Source organism: Telopea speciosissima, chromosome 6, assembly GCF_018873765.1.
Source record: "Telopea speciosissima isolate NSW1024214 ecotype Mountain lineage chromosome 6, Tspe_v1, whole genome shotgun sequence".
Lineage (NCBI taxonomy): Eukaryota > Viridiplantae > Streptophyta > Magnoliopsida > Proteales > Proteaceae > Telopea > Telopea speciosissima.
Window position 1 is genome coordinate 67428985 of NC_057921.1, and position 19660 is coordinate 67448644.

A 19660-nucleotide genomic window follows, 5' to 3' on the forward strand; every position below is an offset into this window, starting at 1 on the left:
TCCAGAGATATTTACTCCTCCGGATTGGACAGATTTGCCCATGTTGCTGCCATCATTACCTCAGGCTCTTGGTCCCCCCCCCCCTCCCCTCCCCCCCTCGCCGACCTTTGGAGCTCCCTCCCCCCCATCCCCCCTGGGCATAGCGGGAGAGGAGACACCATCTTGTGGCTCCCATCCCAATCGGGCAGATTCAGCTCTCACTTCGCTTGGATTTGGTTAGACATAGAGGGACCCCTTGTCCTCGGCATAGAGTTGTTTGGTTTCGTGGTCACATACCTCGCCATAGCCTCACCGCCTGGCGTGCCCTTGCTAGCTGCCTTCCTACCCAAGCCTTCCTTATTTATCGGCATATTCAGGTCCATCCCAACTGCTGTCTCTGTTGGAATGGGACTGAAGATGTCGATCACCTATTCTTCACTTGCCCCTTTGCCTCCTCCATCTGGTCCCGTGTCCTTCGCCATTGTTGGCCTGGTCGGCGCACTCCTCTTCCCCTCAACCGGGAATGGATTTGGATTGACATGACTTTCGGAGGGAAATCGATTTGCGACTCGGTTGGCAAGATTACCTTTTGTGCCACCATCTCCCACATTTGGATGGAACGCAACCTTAGAAGATGGACATCCAACTCCCGCTCCTTCGACACGATTTGGAAGGCCATCTTTTTTGATGTTTCATCTAAAGTTAGCTCCCTCCCCCTTTGTGATGTGAAGGATTCCCCAAGGAACAGGCTCATTGTTGTCTCCTGGGGCCTCCCTACATCTATTTTGCGCCCTAACTAGTCCCTAGTTAGGCTTTGTTGCCCTTGGGCTTGTATATTCCCTCTTTTTTCTTCGTAATTAAATTTTTATTCATCCAAAAAAAAAAGTAGCAATGGCAATATGGTAAATACCCAGAATTTTTAAGAGGGATATGGGTAATTGAAAAAGCAATGGGACATAATGGGAATTTAAAGTACTGAAAAGGGTTTGACATGGATCCACCCAAATAGGCACTAACAAGGAGTTAATGGAAGAATTGTAAATATTTCAAAAACACAAAGGGAATGGCAAAATTGTAAATTAAATTGAACCCCAATTATAAACCCAACTAGGCAAAAGGGTAAACTGGGAAGGTATGATAAAATTTGGACATGGGATGGATTAGACTAGGGAGGGGTACTAATGGAAACTCATAATAAAGCAAATAATGATAAAGAGAAATCGTGGGAAGATCTTCTTCAACCTCACAATGGGAGAAGAACTCAGTCCAGCGGTAACCCATGTCACCCCAATTGAAAGAACTCCTTCAAAACAAATCTTATTTGGACTGAAATTTCAGGGATGAGTTCGTAACTCAGGATGGACCCTTATACCCACACCAACTAGAAGCAAGGTCAGATTTGATTGCAGTCAGTAATCTGGAATTTCAGCAGCAATAATCGATAGCAAAGATGGGCATCCAGTCTCCTTTGATTACTGCATTAACAGAGGACCAACCCAATAGCAGTCGAAGAAACTAAGAACAAGCCGCTAGGGTTTTCTAACCCAGAAATAGATCGACCATAAGTTACCGTAGGCGGAACAGATTGATACCAAGAAGACACCATTCACCATTAACTCCATCAATCGAGGCAATCGAACCATACAACAGAAATCTTTCAACACCCCAAACCAGCGGAAACCTGCTTCTATGTCGATCAGAAACTCTTGGTAGATGGAAGTAGCGATGACATTAAAAGAAAGGAAAACAATAGGTACGGCCAAAGACAGTAGAAACCCAGACTTGCAGAAAATAGACCACCAAACCAGAAATAAATTTCGATTCAAACCACAGTCAAGACACGAAAAAGATGAATCGATTCAGTTATGATTCATTAATCTTCATTGGTAGATAGAAATACTTAAACCTTCATCGAAACCATACGAAACCCTAGTTCCTCTTCTTCTATGAACTAAGGTTTCCTTCTTCAAACCAGAACCTTAAATGACTCTCAAAAACTGCAAATCAGGAAGAGAATCAGTCACTGGTTGCCTAGCTTTGATACCATGTAGAAAACCTAGGACCTGTAACTAGTAACTTTAGAGAGGAGAAAAGAGAGAACAGAAGATGGAAGTTGTAATGCTTGAATGCTTGAGTGATTTTATTGACCAGACAAGCCCTCTATTTATAATAAAGGGAAAAATACAAAGGGGACTAAATTACCCCTACACAAGCCGACTCTATAAGAGACAAGGCTATACCTAATGAAATAATAATTAAACTACCCCAAAAGGACCAGAATACCCCCACGGTATTCTGGTGTACATATTGCAACAAATATAATAAGTGGTGTTCTCAACTGCTGCATGTGTTACTTGAGGCATTTGAGCTGAAAGAATTGTGCAAATTGTACCCCTCCTAGAGTGTACCATAAGCCTACAAACATATCCATTTCATAGATAAATAATTTCATAAATTCATAAAATATATGAAATATGGAAACAATTAGTGGAGAGGTGCACTTCCCAATATATGTTTGTGCTAGTAAATCAGGACCTTTTGATGCTGACCTATTCGTCTCTCGTCATGCTTCAATCCTTTGGGATGCATATCGCATGAAAAAGGTCGAACAAGAATGCTCAGTAAGCTTCTCTTCCCTAGATGCTTAAAATTTGGGAGATTATTTTGAAAATCTTGTGTGGCGTGGCATTACCGCCTATCCCCATCACTGCTATCCCAAGCTAGCCCAGTATTTCTACTGCAACCTTCGTACTGAGGGTATGGGTGAAAGTGTGAAACCCTAATCATCACCTCTAGGGTTAAAGGTGTTGATATCTCCTTCAACATAAAAAATTTGGGAGAAATTCTTAACATCTCTCCTCTTGGTGAGCTAAAATACCTAGCTCTCAAAGCCACTCACCGTAACTTCATGAATGAAGACACTATCTACAACCACATCGTGCCAAATTTTATTGGTGATACTAATAGTGTTCGCATGAAGCAGCTCCATGAGATTCCACATCTTAGAGCTCATTATCCAGTATAACATTCTGCCCCGCAAGGCCACCGAGATGCAGTTCATCCTTTCCAAGCCTATCTGATATGGTGCTTGGTAACTGCTAACCAAGTCAATCTTCCCTTCATTATCATGAGAACTATGGAATTCTGTGCTGGCCAGCAATATAGAAGCAATCTCCCCTATGGTAAGATGATCACTACCATTCTTCTACACTTTGGAGTAGACATCCGCGGTGAAGAACCAGGTCCTCTCACCTTAGACATTGACGAGTCCACTCTTTGACGGATGGGCATGGAGATTAGAGACCTATCTCCTCCATCTCCAGTACAGCAGCAGCAGCAGCAGCAGGTTGATCCTCCTCTACCCAGGGATAACATATTTGACAGCAGCTCAGAAGAAGACGACGACGATGAGACTTTTGATCCTTCTACTGGAGATTATGTGACTTGTGCCGACCATCGACAGATAATGGATTATCTTCGCAGAACTGATGGTCGTCTTGACAGCATGGAGTGGAACATATATGCTTTTATGACCCAGCTGACCTCTCTCTCTCTCTCAGTTCATGGGTGCTCCATCTTCTAGCCGCGCTCCACCGCCACCACCTGCTGATCCATAGATGTTGCTACTTTGTTATAACAGTTCGAGTATTTTGAACAATATGTTCTTACGTCTTATTTGCTTTGAACATTATTCTTTCATTTTGAGTACTTTGCTTAAATTCTTACCTGTGTACTCTCTTTTTGAATTTAATAGAAGCCAAATATTATTATATTATTATTTGGGTGAATAAGAAATTAAAAAAAAAAAAGAAATAATATAATAATTATTTCTTGATCACATGGAAAGCATAATTTTAGGAGGAGCCTTTTTATTTCCGCATTTTGGTGATGACAAAGGGGTGAAAAATTATTGAATTCTTGATTCTTGATTCCCACTTAAATTGATTAATTGCATCGTCATTACCTTATTCATATCATTATTTTGCGATTTACATTATCAATTGTTTTTATAAGAATATTTGTTTGTCATCATCAAAAAGGGGGAGATTGTTGAGAGAACGGAACCTCACTCTCCGAACCTACATTCAAATATGTTTTGATGATAACAAACAATTGAGTGAATCTAATTCCTTATCTTAAGATAGCTTGTGTGCAGCTTGAAAGAAGCTGATCAGTTGAAGAATCAAGGCCAATCATGCCCAAGTACAAGAAGCTACAAAGAAGTCATAAAGAAAATTATTAGTTGGAGAATCAAGGCCAGTCATGCTCAAGTTCAAGAATTCACAAAATGCTCAAGCTCAAGATTCAAGGAATGAAGTCTAGGAGATGATCGAGTGCACATAGGATAGAATAGAACACAATTGCATAATGTAACTTGCATTCATACACCATGAGCATATGAACATCTTAGAGACCCTAAATTAAGATTGGACATGTTACAGAAAAGATCCCAAAGTCAGTTTGTCAAAAATCAAGACAGAGAATCTGACGGTCGATCGATAACAGGAATTTTTCATAACATATCGGCCGGCCATAACAGAAAATTTGACGGTCGACCGGGATCTTATAGTTTCCTGACGGATACGGATGATTAGTCATCCTCCGTCAGACCCAACGGCTAGTTTTTAAACGGTCATATTTTGGTGGTCGACAAGTGTAAAAATATAGCCGTTAGAGGATCATGTCACATGCTCAATTGTGCATTTAATGATGCCTAATAATACAGTCCTTGTCAGACTTTTTCACCATCCACTACAGTCCAAAAGAGCACTTTATTAAAGAGTGAAAAAATCAAATTCAAGGGCATTCATTACTTTTGAGTCAAGGAGGATTTGTCAATTTTCTTTTAAGATTGACTCAAGCATTCAAGTCTTCTTTCTCCTTCAAGTCTACAATAAGGAGTTTTAAAAGAAGTCTTCTCATTGTGCATTCATCTTATTCACAGTACAAAGGATTCTCTTATCCTAAAAAGAGATAGGATCCTCTTATCTTGTTAAAAAGATTTGTAAAGGTGTTTTTCCCCATCTATTATACTAAAAGGGAAAACTAGTGGAATGCTCTCAAGGTTGAGAGGAGTAGATGTAGACTCTTGGAGTTGAAACACTATAAAATATCGTGTCTCTCTCTCTCTATGTGCATTTATTTGTTAATTATCTTGTGAATTGTTTATACTTTATATTGTTCAATTCACGCATAATCGAAATAAATCTAAAAAGAGGGAGACCACTAATGATAACCTATTCACCCCCCTTCTAGGTTATCTCACACAAACTTCAGCATAGCTTTTAGGAAGTGACCAAACCATGCCCTAGGTGATTGTTTGAAATCGTACAAAGACTTTAGTAGCTTCAAACATGGCCAGCAGTAGATGGGGATGCAAATCCTAGAGGTATGTCCATGTAGACTTCTTCTTCAAGATCTCCATTTAAAAATGCGTTCTTGACATCCAATTGTTGAAGGTTCCACCCAAGATTGGCAACACATGACAGGAATGCCCTAACAGAGTTCATCTTTGCTACAGGTGCAAAGGTCTCTTGATATCGATCCCATAGGTTTGAGTGAAGCCTTTGGCAACCAAACGAGCCTTATATCTCTCAATAGTTCCATCTGCCCTTTGCTTGACTGTAAACGCCCATTTGCATCCAACTAACTTCTTCCCTTTAGGGTAAGGGACAACTTCCGAAGTGCCATTTTTGTCAAAGGCTTACATTTCTTCTAGCATGGCGGCTTTCCACTCTTTGATGGCTTCTTTCCAATCTTATGGAATAGACACAGACGAGGAAACACAGGCCCAATAGGAGGGTGGTAAAGATTCATAAGAGACAAAATGGGAAATGGGATGTTGTGTACAGGAGCAGACTCCTTTTCTAATAGAATGGCTAGAGCGAGGAAATATAAGGAACACTATATTAATCTAAACACAAAGGAAGGGGGAAAAGCTATTTATGAAATAGCTAAAATGAGAGAAAGGAAGAGTATATATTTCAACCAGGTTAGATGTATCAAAGGGGAGGATGGAAGAGTAAGGGATGAGGACATTGTGAGTGTTGGGAAAACACTTCCCTCTCTCCATGGTTGTTTTGATGATAACAAACACATTTGATAAAAGCCATTGTGTATTAGAAAATATTATGTCAACAGGATTGATGATAGAACAAAGTAGAACAAGCCAAAAGAATTGAAGGACATATAGCACAAAGCAAAGATCATAGAAGTTCAAGACAAAACTCAAAAGGACAAGACTTTTGAAGACATACCAAAATACTCAAGCAAAGCTCTTAAAGAAAAGATTGATTGAAGACCTTCAAGAAGATGTTCGTCTGCACATACATAAATACACATTTGCATACTTGTAAATTGCATATTTATAATGAAAAGATCATATGCATCATGTAGAGACCTTAGGACACTCTAATAGATCATCCCTTGACCTTAGAATAGGTTTGTAAAAGGTTGGAACGAAACCCCACAGTTAATACTATCGAAAACAAACAAGACAGTCGAACTGGACCATCATCCGGTCAACCGGATCATTTGACCATTTCGTCCGGAAGATGGCAGAAGCACCACTGGTACGTACCAGTTGGTTGATCCGGTCGATCGGATCAAACTGGACGATCATCCGGTTAACCGGATATTGACCGGATGGGAATGTTGCTCTCCAACGGCTCTTTGACGGCTATATTTCTCCAACGGCTATATTATCCAATCGACCGGATGGACTAAAAATAGATCCGTTAAAGCACATTTTGCACATGTTTTTAGAGCCTTAAATGAGCTCATAAATAGAGAACATGCTAGACCTTTTCACCGATCCAACACTGTCAAAAAGATCATTATTGTGAGGTCAAAAAGTCTTCTAAAGTTCTATTGATTAAAGTCTACTAGTCTCCATCAATATCATTCAAGGTTGACTTCAACATTCAAGATCTTCACAAGCTTTCATTCTAAAGAGAAACTCTAAAGAAGGTCAAAAGTCGCATGCATTCATTTCATATCATTTGACACTTGCAAGGAGTACAAGACACACTCCTTGCCTAGGTAACTCTTACACTTAATCTTGTAATTGTTTTTATTTCTTACTCTTGAGTCAGGTGACTCTAGATGGGCAAGGTATTCTTGCATTAGCCTAAACTGTACTTAGGAGTGCAAGGGATTCTTTTATCCTTACAAGATTATGATCCTCTTATTCTGGTAAAAAGATTGTAAATGTGTTCTTCCCACCTATTGTATTGAAAGGAAGAGACTAGTGAATTCTCTCAAGGTTGAGAGGAGAGGATGTAGGCTAGGTTAGCCGAACCACTATAAATCTTGTGTCTTTCTACTTTGAGCACTTTACTTTATTACTTTGCTTTTAATTTTAAGATAAATCAAAAAATTTTAAAAAGACCTATAATTCCCTAGTGATAACCTATTCACCCCCCTCTAGGTTATCTAATAGTGAGGAGATGGGATGAGTATACTGTGAACTTCTGAATGGAGATAGTTCAAATATAACTGAACCGGTTAGCTGAATTAGTCATCAAGACACCACACATCATAGATATTTACGAAAAGGTTGATGTGGCGGAAGTTAAAGAAACATTACGAAAGATGACAGTAGGCAAGACACCAGGTTCAGATGAAACATTAGTGGGGGAAACAGAAAAGGAATGATTAAGCTTGAGGGGTTTAGTAATGGTGGAACTAACCTGGGCAGCAGTGTTTTTAGGGAACAGGTCAAGAATCCTAAGATCTTCCTTAGATTGAACTTTCTGTTGTGAAGCTTTCCAGCCATAGCAGTCTTTAAGCCGATGGGTAATACGGCTACACCAAGAACAGACGAAAAAAAACTTCAAATTTCAGGGAAACCAAAGCAGCATGCCCAGAAGCATCATAGAGATTTAGCTCCGATTGCACAGCCTGCCGTTTAGGGAATGAAATTTTAACCCTAGCAGAGAATGGTGGTAAATGATTTGCAAGCCAGTCCAGATCAATATCCAAAGGTGCGCCCAACACTTTAATGGCACCAAATATCAGTTCTTAGAGTGAAATAATCAGGTGGAATCTGAATAAGTTGAACCCAAATAGGAAGGTGCTCAAATTGTGTGTGGAATAGAGGAGAAGAAGGTTTCACAATTGTAAGGTGGAGGAGATGGTGTTCAAACCACCATGGGGACGCTGCAAAGACCTGATCTCTGGCAGAAAGTGAAGAGAATTCCACCGTGAAATGCCCTTACTCCTCAGTCCAGACAGCTTTAGCTCCACATTTGCCCCACTTGGAAACCAGAAAATTTCCCAAAAAGTCTTCAGATGGGAAGAAATTCCCCAGAACAGCTCCGAAAATAGGGGCAGATAAATCGGATGGGGGTTTAATCTTCTCCGACGGAGTCGACTTGGGCTTTGATGAATGTCTTGAAGATGGCTCAGGGGACGAATGAGATGCTTGGACATCGGATGGGGGTTTAATCTTCTCCGAAACCGGAGGCTCAGACCCTGCTTGAGACCACCTCAGTCTGCCTCCCCCAACTGAAGACTGAGGTTGGAGATGTTTTCCTTGACCTCCCTCCCCTTTCCTGCCCGTTATCTCAGCTTGCCACGTCATCCTTGCCATCTGGAACCTCCCTGCCTTGCTGGACACAGCCTGATTGCCACATGGATGGGCTGGACCACCTACGTTTTGCTTCTTTTCTGGATGATACCTCCCCCCCATCTCTTTCGTCCCTTTTTGATGATCAATCACCACCCCTGCCTGACACTTTCTTATCTAGCCCAGATCAAATACTATCCCAATAGAAGTGTGGAAGGCCGTAGGAGTATGTGGGGTATATTGTTAACCAAGTTATTTAACATGATTATGATCACAAGGAAAATGCCAGATGATTGGAGGAGAAGCATTGTAGTTTTAGTCTACAAAAATAAAGGTGATGTCCAAAGTTGCCATAACTATAGAAGCATAAAACTAGTCATATTATGAAACTTTGGGAGAAGGTTATTGAAGCCCGCCTGAGAAGAGAGACTCATATCTCGAAGAATCAATTTGGTTTTATGCCAGGTAAATCCACGACTGAAGCTATCTAGCTACTGAGGAGGCTCATGGAAAGATGTAGAACTAGCAAAAAGGATCTCAATATGGTCTTTATTGACTTGGAGAAAGCCTATGATAGAGTCCCTAAAGATATAATCTGGTATGTTCTTGCAAAGAGAGGGGTGTCGAGTAAATATATAGATGTAATTAAAGATATGCACGAGGGTGTGGTGACTAGTGTAAGATTTGTGGGAGGCCAGGGCAAGGAATTCCCAATTACGGTAGGATTACATCAGGGATCAGCCCTACGCCCTTATTTGTTTAGGCTTATCATGGATGATTTAACCAAGAACATCAAAGACAAGGTACAATGGTGTATACTCTTCACCGATGAGGCGATGATATCGTTTTGGTGGATGAGACAAAAGCAAGGATCAAGGCTAACTTAGAGGTGTGGAGATCGACCTTGGAAACAAGAGGCGTTAAGATTAGTAGATCATAGACAGAGTATATGATGTGGAACTTCAGTCACACTATAATGGATGATGGCATGGCGGAATTTGAGGAGAGAGAGATACCGCCAAGTGACTATTTCAGATATTTGGCGTCTATCATACACAAAGAAGGTGGCATAGATGATGATATTTCACAAAGAATTAAAGTGGGATGGATGAAGTGCGACCGGTGTACTGTGTGATTGACACATTCCTTTAAAGCTTAAAGGAAAGTTCTATAGGACTGTTGTCCGACCTCCTATGATGTATGGGGCGGAATGTTGACAGTTAAGAAGTGTCATATAGCGAAGCTATGTGTTGCAGAGATGAGGATGTTAATATGGATGTGTGGCAAAACTAGGAAGGATAAAGTGAAGAACGAACATATTAGAGCTGATGTGGGAGTTACCCTGATTAGCGACAAGCTTCGAGAATGTCATCTTGATGCAGATTCATAATAGAAATTGGCTTATTTCTTTAAAAATATGCCTAGGGTTGGGTTATATACATGTTGGGCCTTTGTTCCCAAGGGTTTTCTATGTATTAGGCCACTTTAATGAGCCTAAACTAGGGGTATATAGGTTGCATACGGGATAAGCCCAATACTTAGTTTATTTTTATGTTTTTTAATTGAACCGGTTCAAATTGGTTGCATCCAATAGGTTCAATTTAAGTGATCATGTGACTTGGTTAAGTGGTCATGTGATGTAAGTTAGGCTGGATTAGGACTCTATAAGTCCAGCCATGTTTTGAGTCTATTTCCTTTAGTATTCTAGTTTCCTAGTCAGTTTAAATTACCTAATAGGTTAGGGATAGGGTTAGGCCATTCCTTTTTAGTGTCTAAGTCTATTTTTGAGTCTTCTATATAAGTTTGTAAGGGAGGCCAGCATTGAATACGAATTTGATTAATAAAAAATATTGTTTTGCTGCTGCTGCTTCTCTCTTCTGAGAATTGTCTTGTGAGTCATATCAAGACCCTTTGTGAGTCATATCAAAAGTGAGGGCTGGTGGATTCCGGCGACTCCTTGCATCTTGTAGATCGAGAGGTCCTTCTTCTTCTTCAATCAAGCTTCCTCAACTTGCTGCTACTGCAGATTTGCAGATCCGGTGAGTTATTTGTTAATTTAGTTATTCCCTTTTTCCCCTAACCTTCTGTAGCCAACCCTAACACCCCCTTTTTTATTCTATTTGAGTTCCTTAACCCTGAATCACTCACAGCCCCATTCCTCCATTAACCCTAATCAATTCCCATCATCCTAGCCTTACTCTAAAATCTGTCCAGCCTTATCCCTCCACTCGATCTCAGTTGTAGCCCAATCTGTCCATCAAAACCCTAAATCCAATTCTGCCCTAAATTGCAGAATTTCGTAACTCACCCAAACCCTAACTTCTTTATACCAATATACCCCCCTAAACCTGCCCTACCCTATAAACCCCTTTCCCAAAATCCACCCCTAAACCCTAGATTCTGAAAACACTCCATTTTTACAAGACCTCTAACCCGAAACCCTAGATTTCCAACTTCATCCAAATCAAACCAAACTTACATTAATAGACTCCTAAAAATCTGCACATCATTACCAAATAAAACCCTAGCTCAAAACCCTAACCCTAACCCTAATTCTGCCCTAGTTTATCTATTTTGTCCCATTCGGCCAGCATAGTTAAAAACTCTGATTTACCTGGCTCCTAGGACTCCTACCTATCTAGGACTACATTAAATTGGTATCAGAGCTATGGCGGAGGGAAGCTCCAACCAAGCCTTGAAAGACCCACCTCCATTCATTTTTAAGACCCGAGTTCGTCTACCCAATGGGAGCACAACCATATTAATTGTTGATGAGAGGCGACGTAACAACATTATTTCACAATCCGTGGTGGATATGTTGTCCCAGTCAGGAGAGATTTGCATCATGCCTACAGGTCAAGTCTTTGTTGAATTTGAGTGTTCCTCATACTTTGATGATGCTTGGTGTAAGCCAGTACCATCTCCAAGGAGCGTTAATGCAGTAGGTTGTAATTGGTTGGACGAGCGACAAGGTTGGATTGAACCTGAAAACAACTCGTGTGTCCTACCAGATCGACACTGTCTATACCATTTGTTTACTCTAAAAGGGTTACAACCAAAGGTGACCACATCGACTGTACAGCCACAGGGACTGCCGAACATGTCAACTAAAACGCAAGTAGCATCGACTGTGTTTGAAGTTTCACAAATGGCGGATGTACCAACAGAAGATTCTACTAAGGTAGTTTGTGTTGAAGAGATTCAAGAACCGATAGCTAAAGAAATTCAAGTAGACCAAGCTGCATCAGTAGTTGAGATCATAATTGAGAAGTTCGGCCATCAAATTGATGTGGAGGTCCAAAACACAATTGTAGAAGATTCTACTGAAGAGGTATACATTGAAGAGAACAAAGTAGACAAAGCTGAAATAGTAGAAGATGAAAAATTGATTGAGAGCATTCCAAAGGAAAACAATGACCTTCAAGATACTGTTCTTGAAGAGGTGGAGCTTGTGTCTCATGCATTAGATGAGAAGGTTGCTAACACTAAAGGCTCTATGGATGAGACATTAACAATTGTTACTGATTCAAAGAAAGAACACATAGAGTTTGTTATGCCACCATGGTTCTTCGAAGAGCAAGCTCTACGCATTGAAGACTTTATCCCCAATGTTTCTGCCTCATCAGAATTTTGTTTGGGAATGGTCAAAGCTGTTGATCACATGTTGATTCCCCCCATTACTGCAAAATTCGAGGACGAATTTTTTCAAGTTGGGGAGAGTTGATGCAGGTTCATCATAGAAATTGGCTTATTTCTTTAGAAATAGGCCTAGGGTTGGGTTATATACATGTTGGGCATTTGTTCCCAAGGGTTTTCTATGTATTAGGTGACTTTAATGAGCCTAAACTAGGGGTATATAGGTTGCATACGGGATTAGCCCAATACTTGGTTTATTTTTAAGTTTTTTAATTGAACCAGTTCAAATTGGTTGCATCCAATTGGTTCAATTTAAGTGATCATGTGACTTGGTTAAGTAGTCATGTGACAACTTAAGTGGTCATGTGATGTAAATTGGGTTGGATTAGGACTCTATAAGTCCAGCCATGTTTTGAGTCTATTTCCTTTAGTATTCTAGTTTCCTAGTCAGTTTAAGTTACCTAATAGGTTAGGGATAGGGTTAGGCCATTCCTTTTTAGTGTCTAAGTCTATTTTTGAGTCTTCTATATAAGTTTGTAAGGGAGGCCAGCATTGAATACGAATTTGATTAATAAAAAATATTGTTTTGTTGCTGCTGCTTCTCTCTTCTAAGAATTGTCTTGTGAGTCATATCAAGACCCCTTGTGAGTCATATCAAGGGTGAGGGCTGTTGGATTCCCGCGACTCCTTGCATCTTGTAGATCGGGAGGTCCTTCTTCTTCTTCAATCAAGCTTCCTCAACTTGCTGCTACTGCAGATTTGCAGATCCGGTGAGTTGTTTGTTAATTTAGTTATACCTTTTTTCCCCTAACCTTCTACAGCCAACCTTAACACCCCCTTTTTATTCTATTTGAGTTCGTTAACCCTGAATCACTCAAAGCCCCATTCTTCCATTAACCTTAATCGATTCCCATCATCCCAGCCTCACTCTAAAATCTGTCCAGCCTTATCCCTCTACTCGATCTCAGTTGTAGCCCAATCTGTCCATCAAAACCCTAAATCCAATTCTGCCCTAAATTGTGGAATTTCGTAACTCATCCAAACCCTAACTTCTTTATACCAATATAACCCCCTAGACCTACCCATTAATACCCTATAAACCCCTTTCCCAAAATCCACCCCTAAACCCTAGATCCTGAAAACACTCCATTTTTACAAGGCCTCTAACCCGAAATCCTAGATTTCCAACTTCATCCAAATCAAACCAAACTTACATTAATAGACTCCTAAAAATCTGCACATCATTACGAAATAAAACCCTAGCTCAAAACGTAACCCTAACCCTAATTCTGCCCTAGTTTATTTATTTTGTCCCATTCGGCCAGCATAGTTAAAAACTCTGATTTACCTGGCTCCTAGTAGGTCTCCTACCTATCTAGGACTACATTACGTTGGAGGTGGTTTGGCCATGTGCGGCCTTGGGACGCCCTAGTAAGGAGGAATGATCTGATGCCGATTTAAGGAGCTAAAAGAGCTAGGGGCAGGCTAAAATGATAATAAGTGAGGCTGTGAAGAATGACATGCATAGTTTGGATCTTGTGCCAAGTATGACCTCAGATAGAGCCTATTAGAGGGCAAGGATCCACGTGGTCGACACCATGTAGTAGAGATTTTTCCTGAGTTTATGGGCTATCATCTCTCCTCTTATTTTCATTTTCCATTTCTCACGTTTTCTATCTCATTTCTTCAATTTTTCATTTTTTTCCTACGTTGTATTGAAAGGATCCATGTAGCCGACCCCATTTAGTTGGGATAAGGCTGAGTTGTTGTTGTAATGGGACGGTCATGATGCACAGAGTTTGAAAAATCAAGCACAATATAAAGGCTTAGGACTGATACATGATGTAACCCAACCGTAATTGGGAATTCCTTGCCCTGGCCTCCCACAGATCTCACACTAGTCACCACACCCTCATTCATATCTTTAATTACCTTTATAAACTTACTCGAAAGCCCTCCCTTCGCAAGAACATACTACATTAAATCTCTAGGGACTCTGTCGTAGGCTTTCTCCAGGTTAGTAAAGACCATATTGATCCTTTTTGCTAGCCCTACATCTTTCCATGAGCCTCCTCAGTAGGTAGATTGCTTCTGTCGTGGATCTACCTAGCATAAAACCAAATTGATTCTTCGAGATATGAGTCTCTCTTCTTAGGCAGGTTTCAATAACCTTCTCCTAAAGTTTCATAGTATGACTTATCAGTTTTATGCTTCTATAGTTATTACAGCTCTGGACATCACCCTTAATTTTGTAGACCAAAACTACAATGCTTCTCCTCCAATCATCTAGCATTTTCCTTGTGATCGTAATCTTGTAAAATAACTTGGTTAACCAATATACCCTACATACTCCTAGGGCCTTCCACATTTCTATTTGGATTAATTTATTTAGCACACAGGGTCTATAATTTTTATTGTGCAAGGGTATTGTGTGCCTGTTGAACCAAAAATCAAACTGGAAAGGGGTCTAGTTCCAGTTTTTGCCCGTTTAACCAAATCAGGCATCTGGGAAACCAAAAGGTGGTCTGTTCATGTTAAACCTGGGTTGACTGCATGATATGCTCTGGGTTTTAAAACTATGGTCTAATATTTTCGAGGCATCAGCTTTGCAGTATTTTCTCTGACACTGAGAACCTAAAGGGTGTAGGTACATGTATTTGGTATTTCCGGATGAAATATTTCCAGGACATACAGAAACATACCGTGTCCAGAATACGAAAAGATAGCTTTTTGTGTGGAAAAACAACCTGCAAAAAAGCGAATCACTATATAACAATCCAAGCATAAAAAAAATTGGAAACAGAAACTACGACGAATAAGTACTGAAAAACATTAAGAATTATATATATATATATATATATGGTGATTCACAGAGTTAGAAGGATATACTGGCAGATCTGGAATAGGGATTCTCTCATAGATCTTCAACTGCAAGGAAGGAAACTCAACTTTAGCTTCGGTTCTGCTTTGATCAATTTCCTCATTATAAAGCAAGATTAGTTCTTGAAAAGCTGGCTCCTGATTCAGAACAGACAAAAACTAAGGAACATAAGAAAATACACTGATTGATGGTGTCTCATAATAAGAAAGTTCTAGCACAGGAAATATGAATTGATTCTTCTAACGAAACTGCTATAAGAGAACCAATGAAAGAAAGTTAAAGAAAGATAACGGAATTTAAACTTTAAAAAAAAAAAAATCTAGTTGGAGTTTTTACAGACTCCAATTGCATCAAACATTTCCATATTTGAAAAAAGATTCTAAATCAATAGAATATAGGATTTGATTGTTCTGTTGTTCCATTCGTTAGTATCTAACTTGGTTGTCTCGAAGTATTCTGAATGTCTTTTCTTTTTTGGGTGAATAAATAACTCATTACCAAAAGGGAGAATATACAAGGGGCCCCCAAGGGGGGGGGGGGGAGAAGAAAGAGAAAGAACTCAGGCAAACAAACCAGATAAGGATGCATCCACCCTTCAAGGGGGAGGGACATCAGGCTGAAAAACAGAGAGGAGGAGACCCCAGGAGACATGAATGGGTCTATTCCTTGGGGAATTTCTAACATTAAGATGAGGAAGATGGGAGATCTTCGAACTAACTTCAAAGTGGATGGAATTCCAAATCTCATCAAATGATTAGGAGTTGGTGGTCCATCTTATGTTCCATCCAAATGTGGGTAATGGTCACACCAAAGGCAAGTTTTCCGGTGATATCAGAAATTGACTTCGCTGCAGAAGTCATGTCCATTGAAATCCATTATCTCTCAAGGGGGAGGATTCTTCTATTGCTTGGCCAACAATTACTTATTACTTAGGATTCTCTTCCAGACAGTTGAGGAGAAGGGGCATGAGAAGAATATATGATCAGCCTCTTCAGTACCATTCCAGCATAAACAGTAGGAGGGAGAGACCTGAATCTGGCGGTGGATGAGGAAGGACTGCGTCAGGAAGCAGTTTGAGAGAGTGTATCAAACAATGAAGCTGTGGTGGGGGATATGGCCTTTGAACCAAACAAGCTAATGCAAAGGCAGCAACGGACCTCAAAGTCTAACAAAATCCCAAGCTGAGGAGGAGAAGGAAGATGGGAGCCAGAGAACATTGTTGCCCCTACCTCTTGTGTGAAAACCGCAACAAATTTAAACTTTTAGGAACTAGTGTGATTTCAGGTTCCAGCTCTGAGTCTATGGTGGCTTCAATGCTATGGGCTGCATCGGTCGAGGATACAGATGAATCACTCGACACACCTATGGAGGATTCCAGGGATTCTTCCCAACTTGCCCTTCTGGAGTCAGAAGACCCCGATGGAACCCCGCACCTAAGCTACCTGTGCCTAATCTGCTGCCTGGATAGCATGCAGAATCTCTCCCTTAACTAAACCATTGTAAGTGTAACTTAATTGTATTTTATAGTGTATCGTACTGACCGATTAGAATTATAGGGGTATTTTTCAAGTTGGTTATCACAATTCAATATTTCCCATCTTCTTTTCCTATTTTCCCCATCTCCGATTGAGATTCCAAGGAAATCTGCCATTAAAAATACCCCAAGGAACAGGCTGATTGTTGTCTCTTGGGGTCTTCCTACCTCCATTTTGTGTCCCAGCTAGTCTCTAGCTTCAGTTTTGTTGGCCCTCGGGCTTGTACATCCCCTCTCCTTTCTTCGTAATTTAAATTTTCTTTCATCCAAAAAACGAAAGAAAAAAAAGAGACAAAATTTCACACCCTAACCCCAAGTTAGGCTAGATTTCTGGTTTAGATGTTGCTGCAGCCTAAGTATTGTATGCATTCCTTTAAATCCCTGCTCAACTAAACAACCTATTGAACCCTAAGTGGGTAATTGAAACTAAATGATTAAAAATCCCCAAATTGAATGTGGTTTTTAAAATTAAACACTAATTTCATATTGACCCACCTTTGTTTTGTGCCAAATTTGAAATTGGATCCATGCATGTAAGGATCCAAGCTTAGGGAGCAAAAACCCCAATTCTGGCCAGGCAGCTGGATGCTGTTGCAGGCCTAGGGGCGGTCGTCCGGCTCACTGAGAGTCTGCATCCGGCTACCTATTTTGGTACATTTGTGACCTGCACCCCTTGGGACTTGACCTTGGACCATCCCAGAACCTAGTGTGTGGTGTTTGGTATGTTGTTTTGGGCTGTTTCCACTGTTTCTTACCGGTTTTGTTGGGATTTTTGGTAGGTAATAGACCTAGGACTAAATTCATGACCTAATTCCTATTATTGTCTCATATTTAGGACCGTACTGATCTGTTCTTGCCTGCTTACTGGAGTTTATTCACCTAGGCTAGTCAGATACGTCAGGTAAGGGAATTTGACTTAATTTCGGTGTGTTTGTTATTTTAATTGTTACTTGTTAAGTATGTCATGTCATGCATAATTAATACTGTACAAATCATGCAGTTTATTAGCTTTATATTCTTTGCATTAGACAGCATGTGAATTAGGTTGCATCGGCATACTGCATTGCATTGACATTTATTTGTTACTGTACAATTGATGATGATGAAGCACTGTTCACTTTACATTTGGTCTGAACTTACATATGCCATCATGAATTAGATTGCACTGGGTCAGGATATATATATCATTACCCAGTACTACGTCCCTTACCAACAGGGGAAGTGGTGTTGACGTGTGAAGGGTATCGGGATACCATTCCGTCCCTGTTAATGTGTGTACTCGTGTGACAACCCGTGGTATAGCCATAGAGGATTCTAGAGTCTTCTTCTCGACCTAAGGGTATGACGATACCACCCACGTCCGGTGGAATTGTTCCTCACATTACCGCGTATTTCCGATGTCATGGTGTCTCTCGGTTAGAATAGACTAATAAAACAAAATTCTGTTTGAAACTGTTTAGGAATTAGTTTCAAAAACTTTTGCTAAAAGACCAATCAGCCCTTAAGTAATTAAACCACTATATAGCTATTTTCATTCTATCTAGTCCATCTTTATTGGTGTTAAAAAAATCTCCTATCTTCCACTAGGTAAGTCCAACCTGAACTCCCATCTCTTCTACATTTCTTCTCTAATTCCTCCCTAATGACCAAATAGAACGATTGGGTCCATCTTACTAAATTTCACCTGAATTCCTTGGGAGCCCACCTAATTGCATCCAAATCTGGTTCCATGAACCAGATTATAGAACCTTAGCTTTCCAATTTGGGTTAAATAACCAAAATCCCCAAATTGATGCTCAATTTTTGAAATTGAATCATTGAATGAGGTGACCCACCTTAGAAAATGGACAATTTCAGAAATTGACAGCTTGCATGTCAAGATCCATCAAGTACAGACCAAACCCCCAATTCTGCCCCTTGAACCGGATGCAAAACCAGGATTGAACCGGTTGTCCGGTTCAGGTGCCCTGTGAATCCAGTTCAACCAAATATGACCAAAATACCCCTGACCCCTTGGATTGACCCCTGGTTGTATTCTGATCCCCAAAGCTTGGTGATTTTTTGCTGTTTAGGGACTGTTTCAGTTTGTTCTTCGCTGATCTTGTCTGTGTTGCTGGGATATTTGGACGGTAGTTGTTTAAACCTGATCTACAGGTCAAGGTAAGGGAATTTTGACTTATTTTATGTGTGTTTCTTACTTAATTCTTGTTTATTCTGTGTGTCATTTCATGTTTCATCAACAATACACTGTTCATGTAGTTTCTTAGCTTATTTTTCTTTTGCATTAGTTTGCATGTGATTCTAGGCTGCATTGGCATTTGCATTTGCATTGATATTTATTGCTACTGTTCAATTGATGAAAGTGAAGCATCGTTTATTCTTACAACTCAGCTATCCATACATGTTTCTTCATGCATAGATGTGACCACTAGTCGTGTTATATCATAACCCAAGATACTACGCCCCTTACCAACGGGGTGAGGTGTTGGACAACCCGTGGTACAGCCAAGGGTATGCCGGGGTACCATTTACTGTCCCATGTTAGCGTGTGTATTCTGCTGTGGGAACAAACAATAGGGTTGGTCATTAGGGTTCTGTTGGGTTAGCTGCCTGGTGATATGCTTTCTTCGCGGGGTCTCACCGTGGTAGAATGGTTTCGCCCGGGTGACCGACGTCTGGTTATGTGTTTCCGGGACCGAGGTTAGCATCTACCACAGTAGTACTTGAACCTTATGAGACTTAGTTTCCATGATAGGTGCATGCTAATCTAGAACATGCATCATGTTTATTGTGTTTGTTTTGCATGCATTCCCTTATTGGGCTTAGTTGAGAGCTCACCCCCGTGGATCCTTATTATTTTTACAAATGAGGCTACTGTCGCTGCTGCTTGTATTTCTGTGGGGACTTCTTCTGTTCAAGATTCTCCTGTTGACCGTGGAATTGATACTTCTGTACTGGTGGAGCACGATGCTTCGTGCTCCTGTGACGACTGCTCGTTCTCCTGATCTCCCAGACTGATCAGGCTTCTTCTTCTTCCCTTTTTTTTTGTTATATCACTTTT

General features: G+C 40.4%; 1 protein-coding gene across 3 annotated transcripts in view; it reads right to left on the reverse strand.

The window, feature by feature from the left end:
• Positions 1-19660, reverse strand: part of LOC122666133 — a 107033-nt gene that overhangs the window by 10244 nt on the left and 77129 nt on the right. For all 3 annotated transcript variants that reach the window (XM_043862259.1, XM_043862258.1, XM_043862256.1), the window contains 2 exons: positions 15074-15202; positions 14887-14931 (listed from right to left, as the gene is read on the reverse strand). In XM_043862259.1, coding sequence (XP_043718194.1) covers positions 14887-14931; positions 15074-15202 — 174 coding nt within the window. The remainder of the gene's footprint in view (positions 1-14886; positions 14932-15073; positions 15203-19660) is intronic.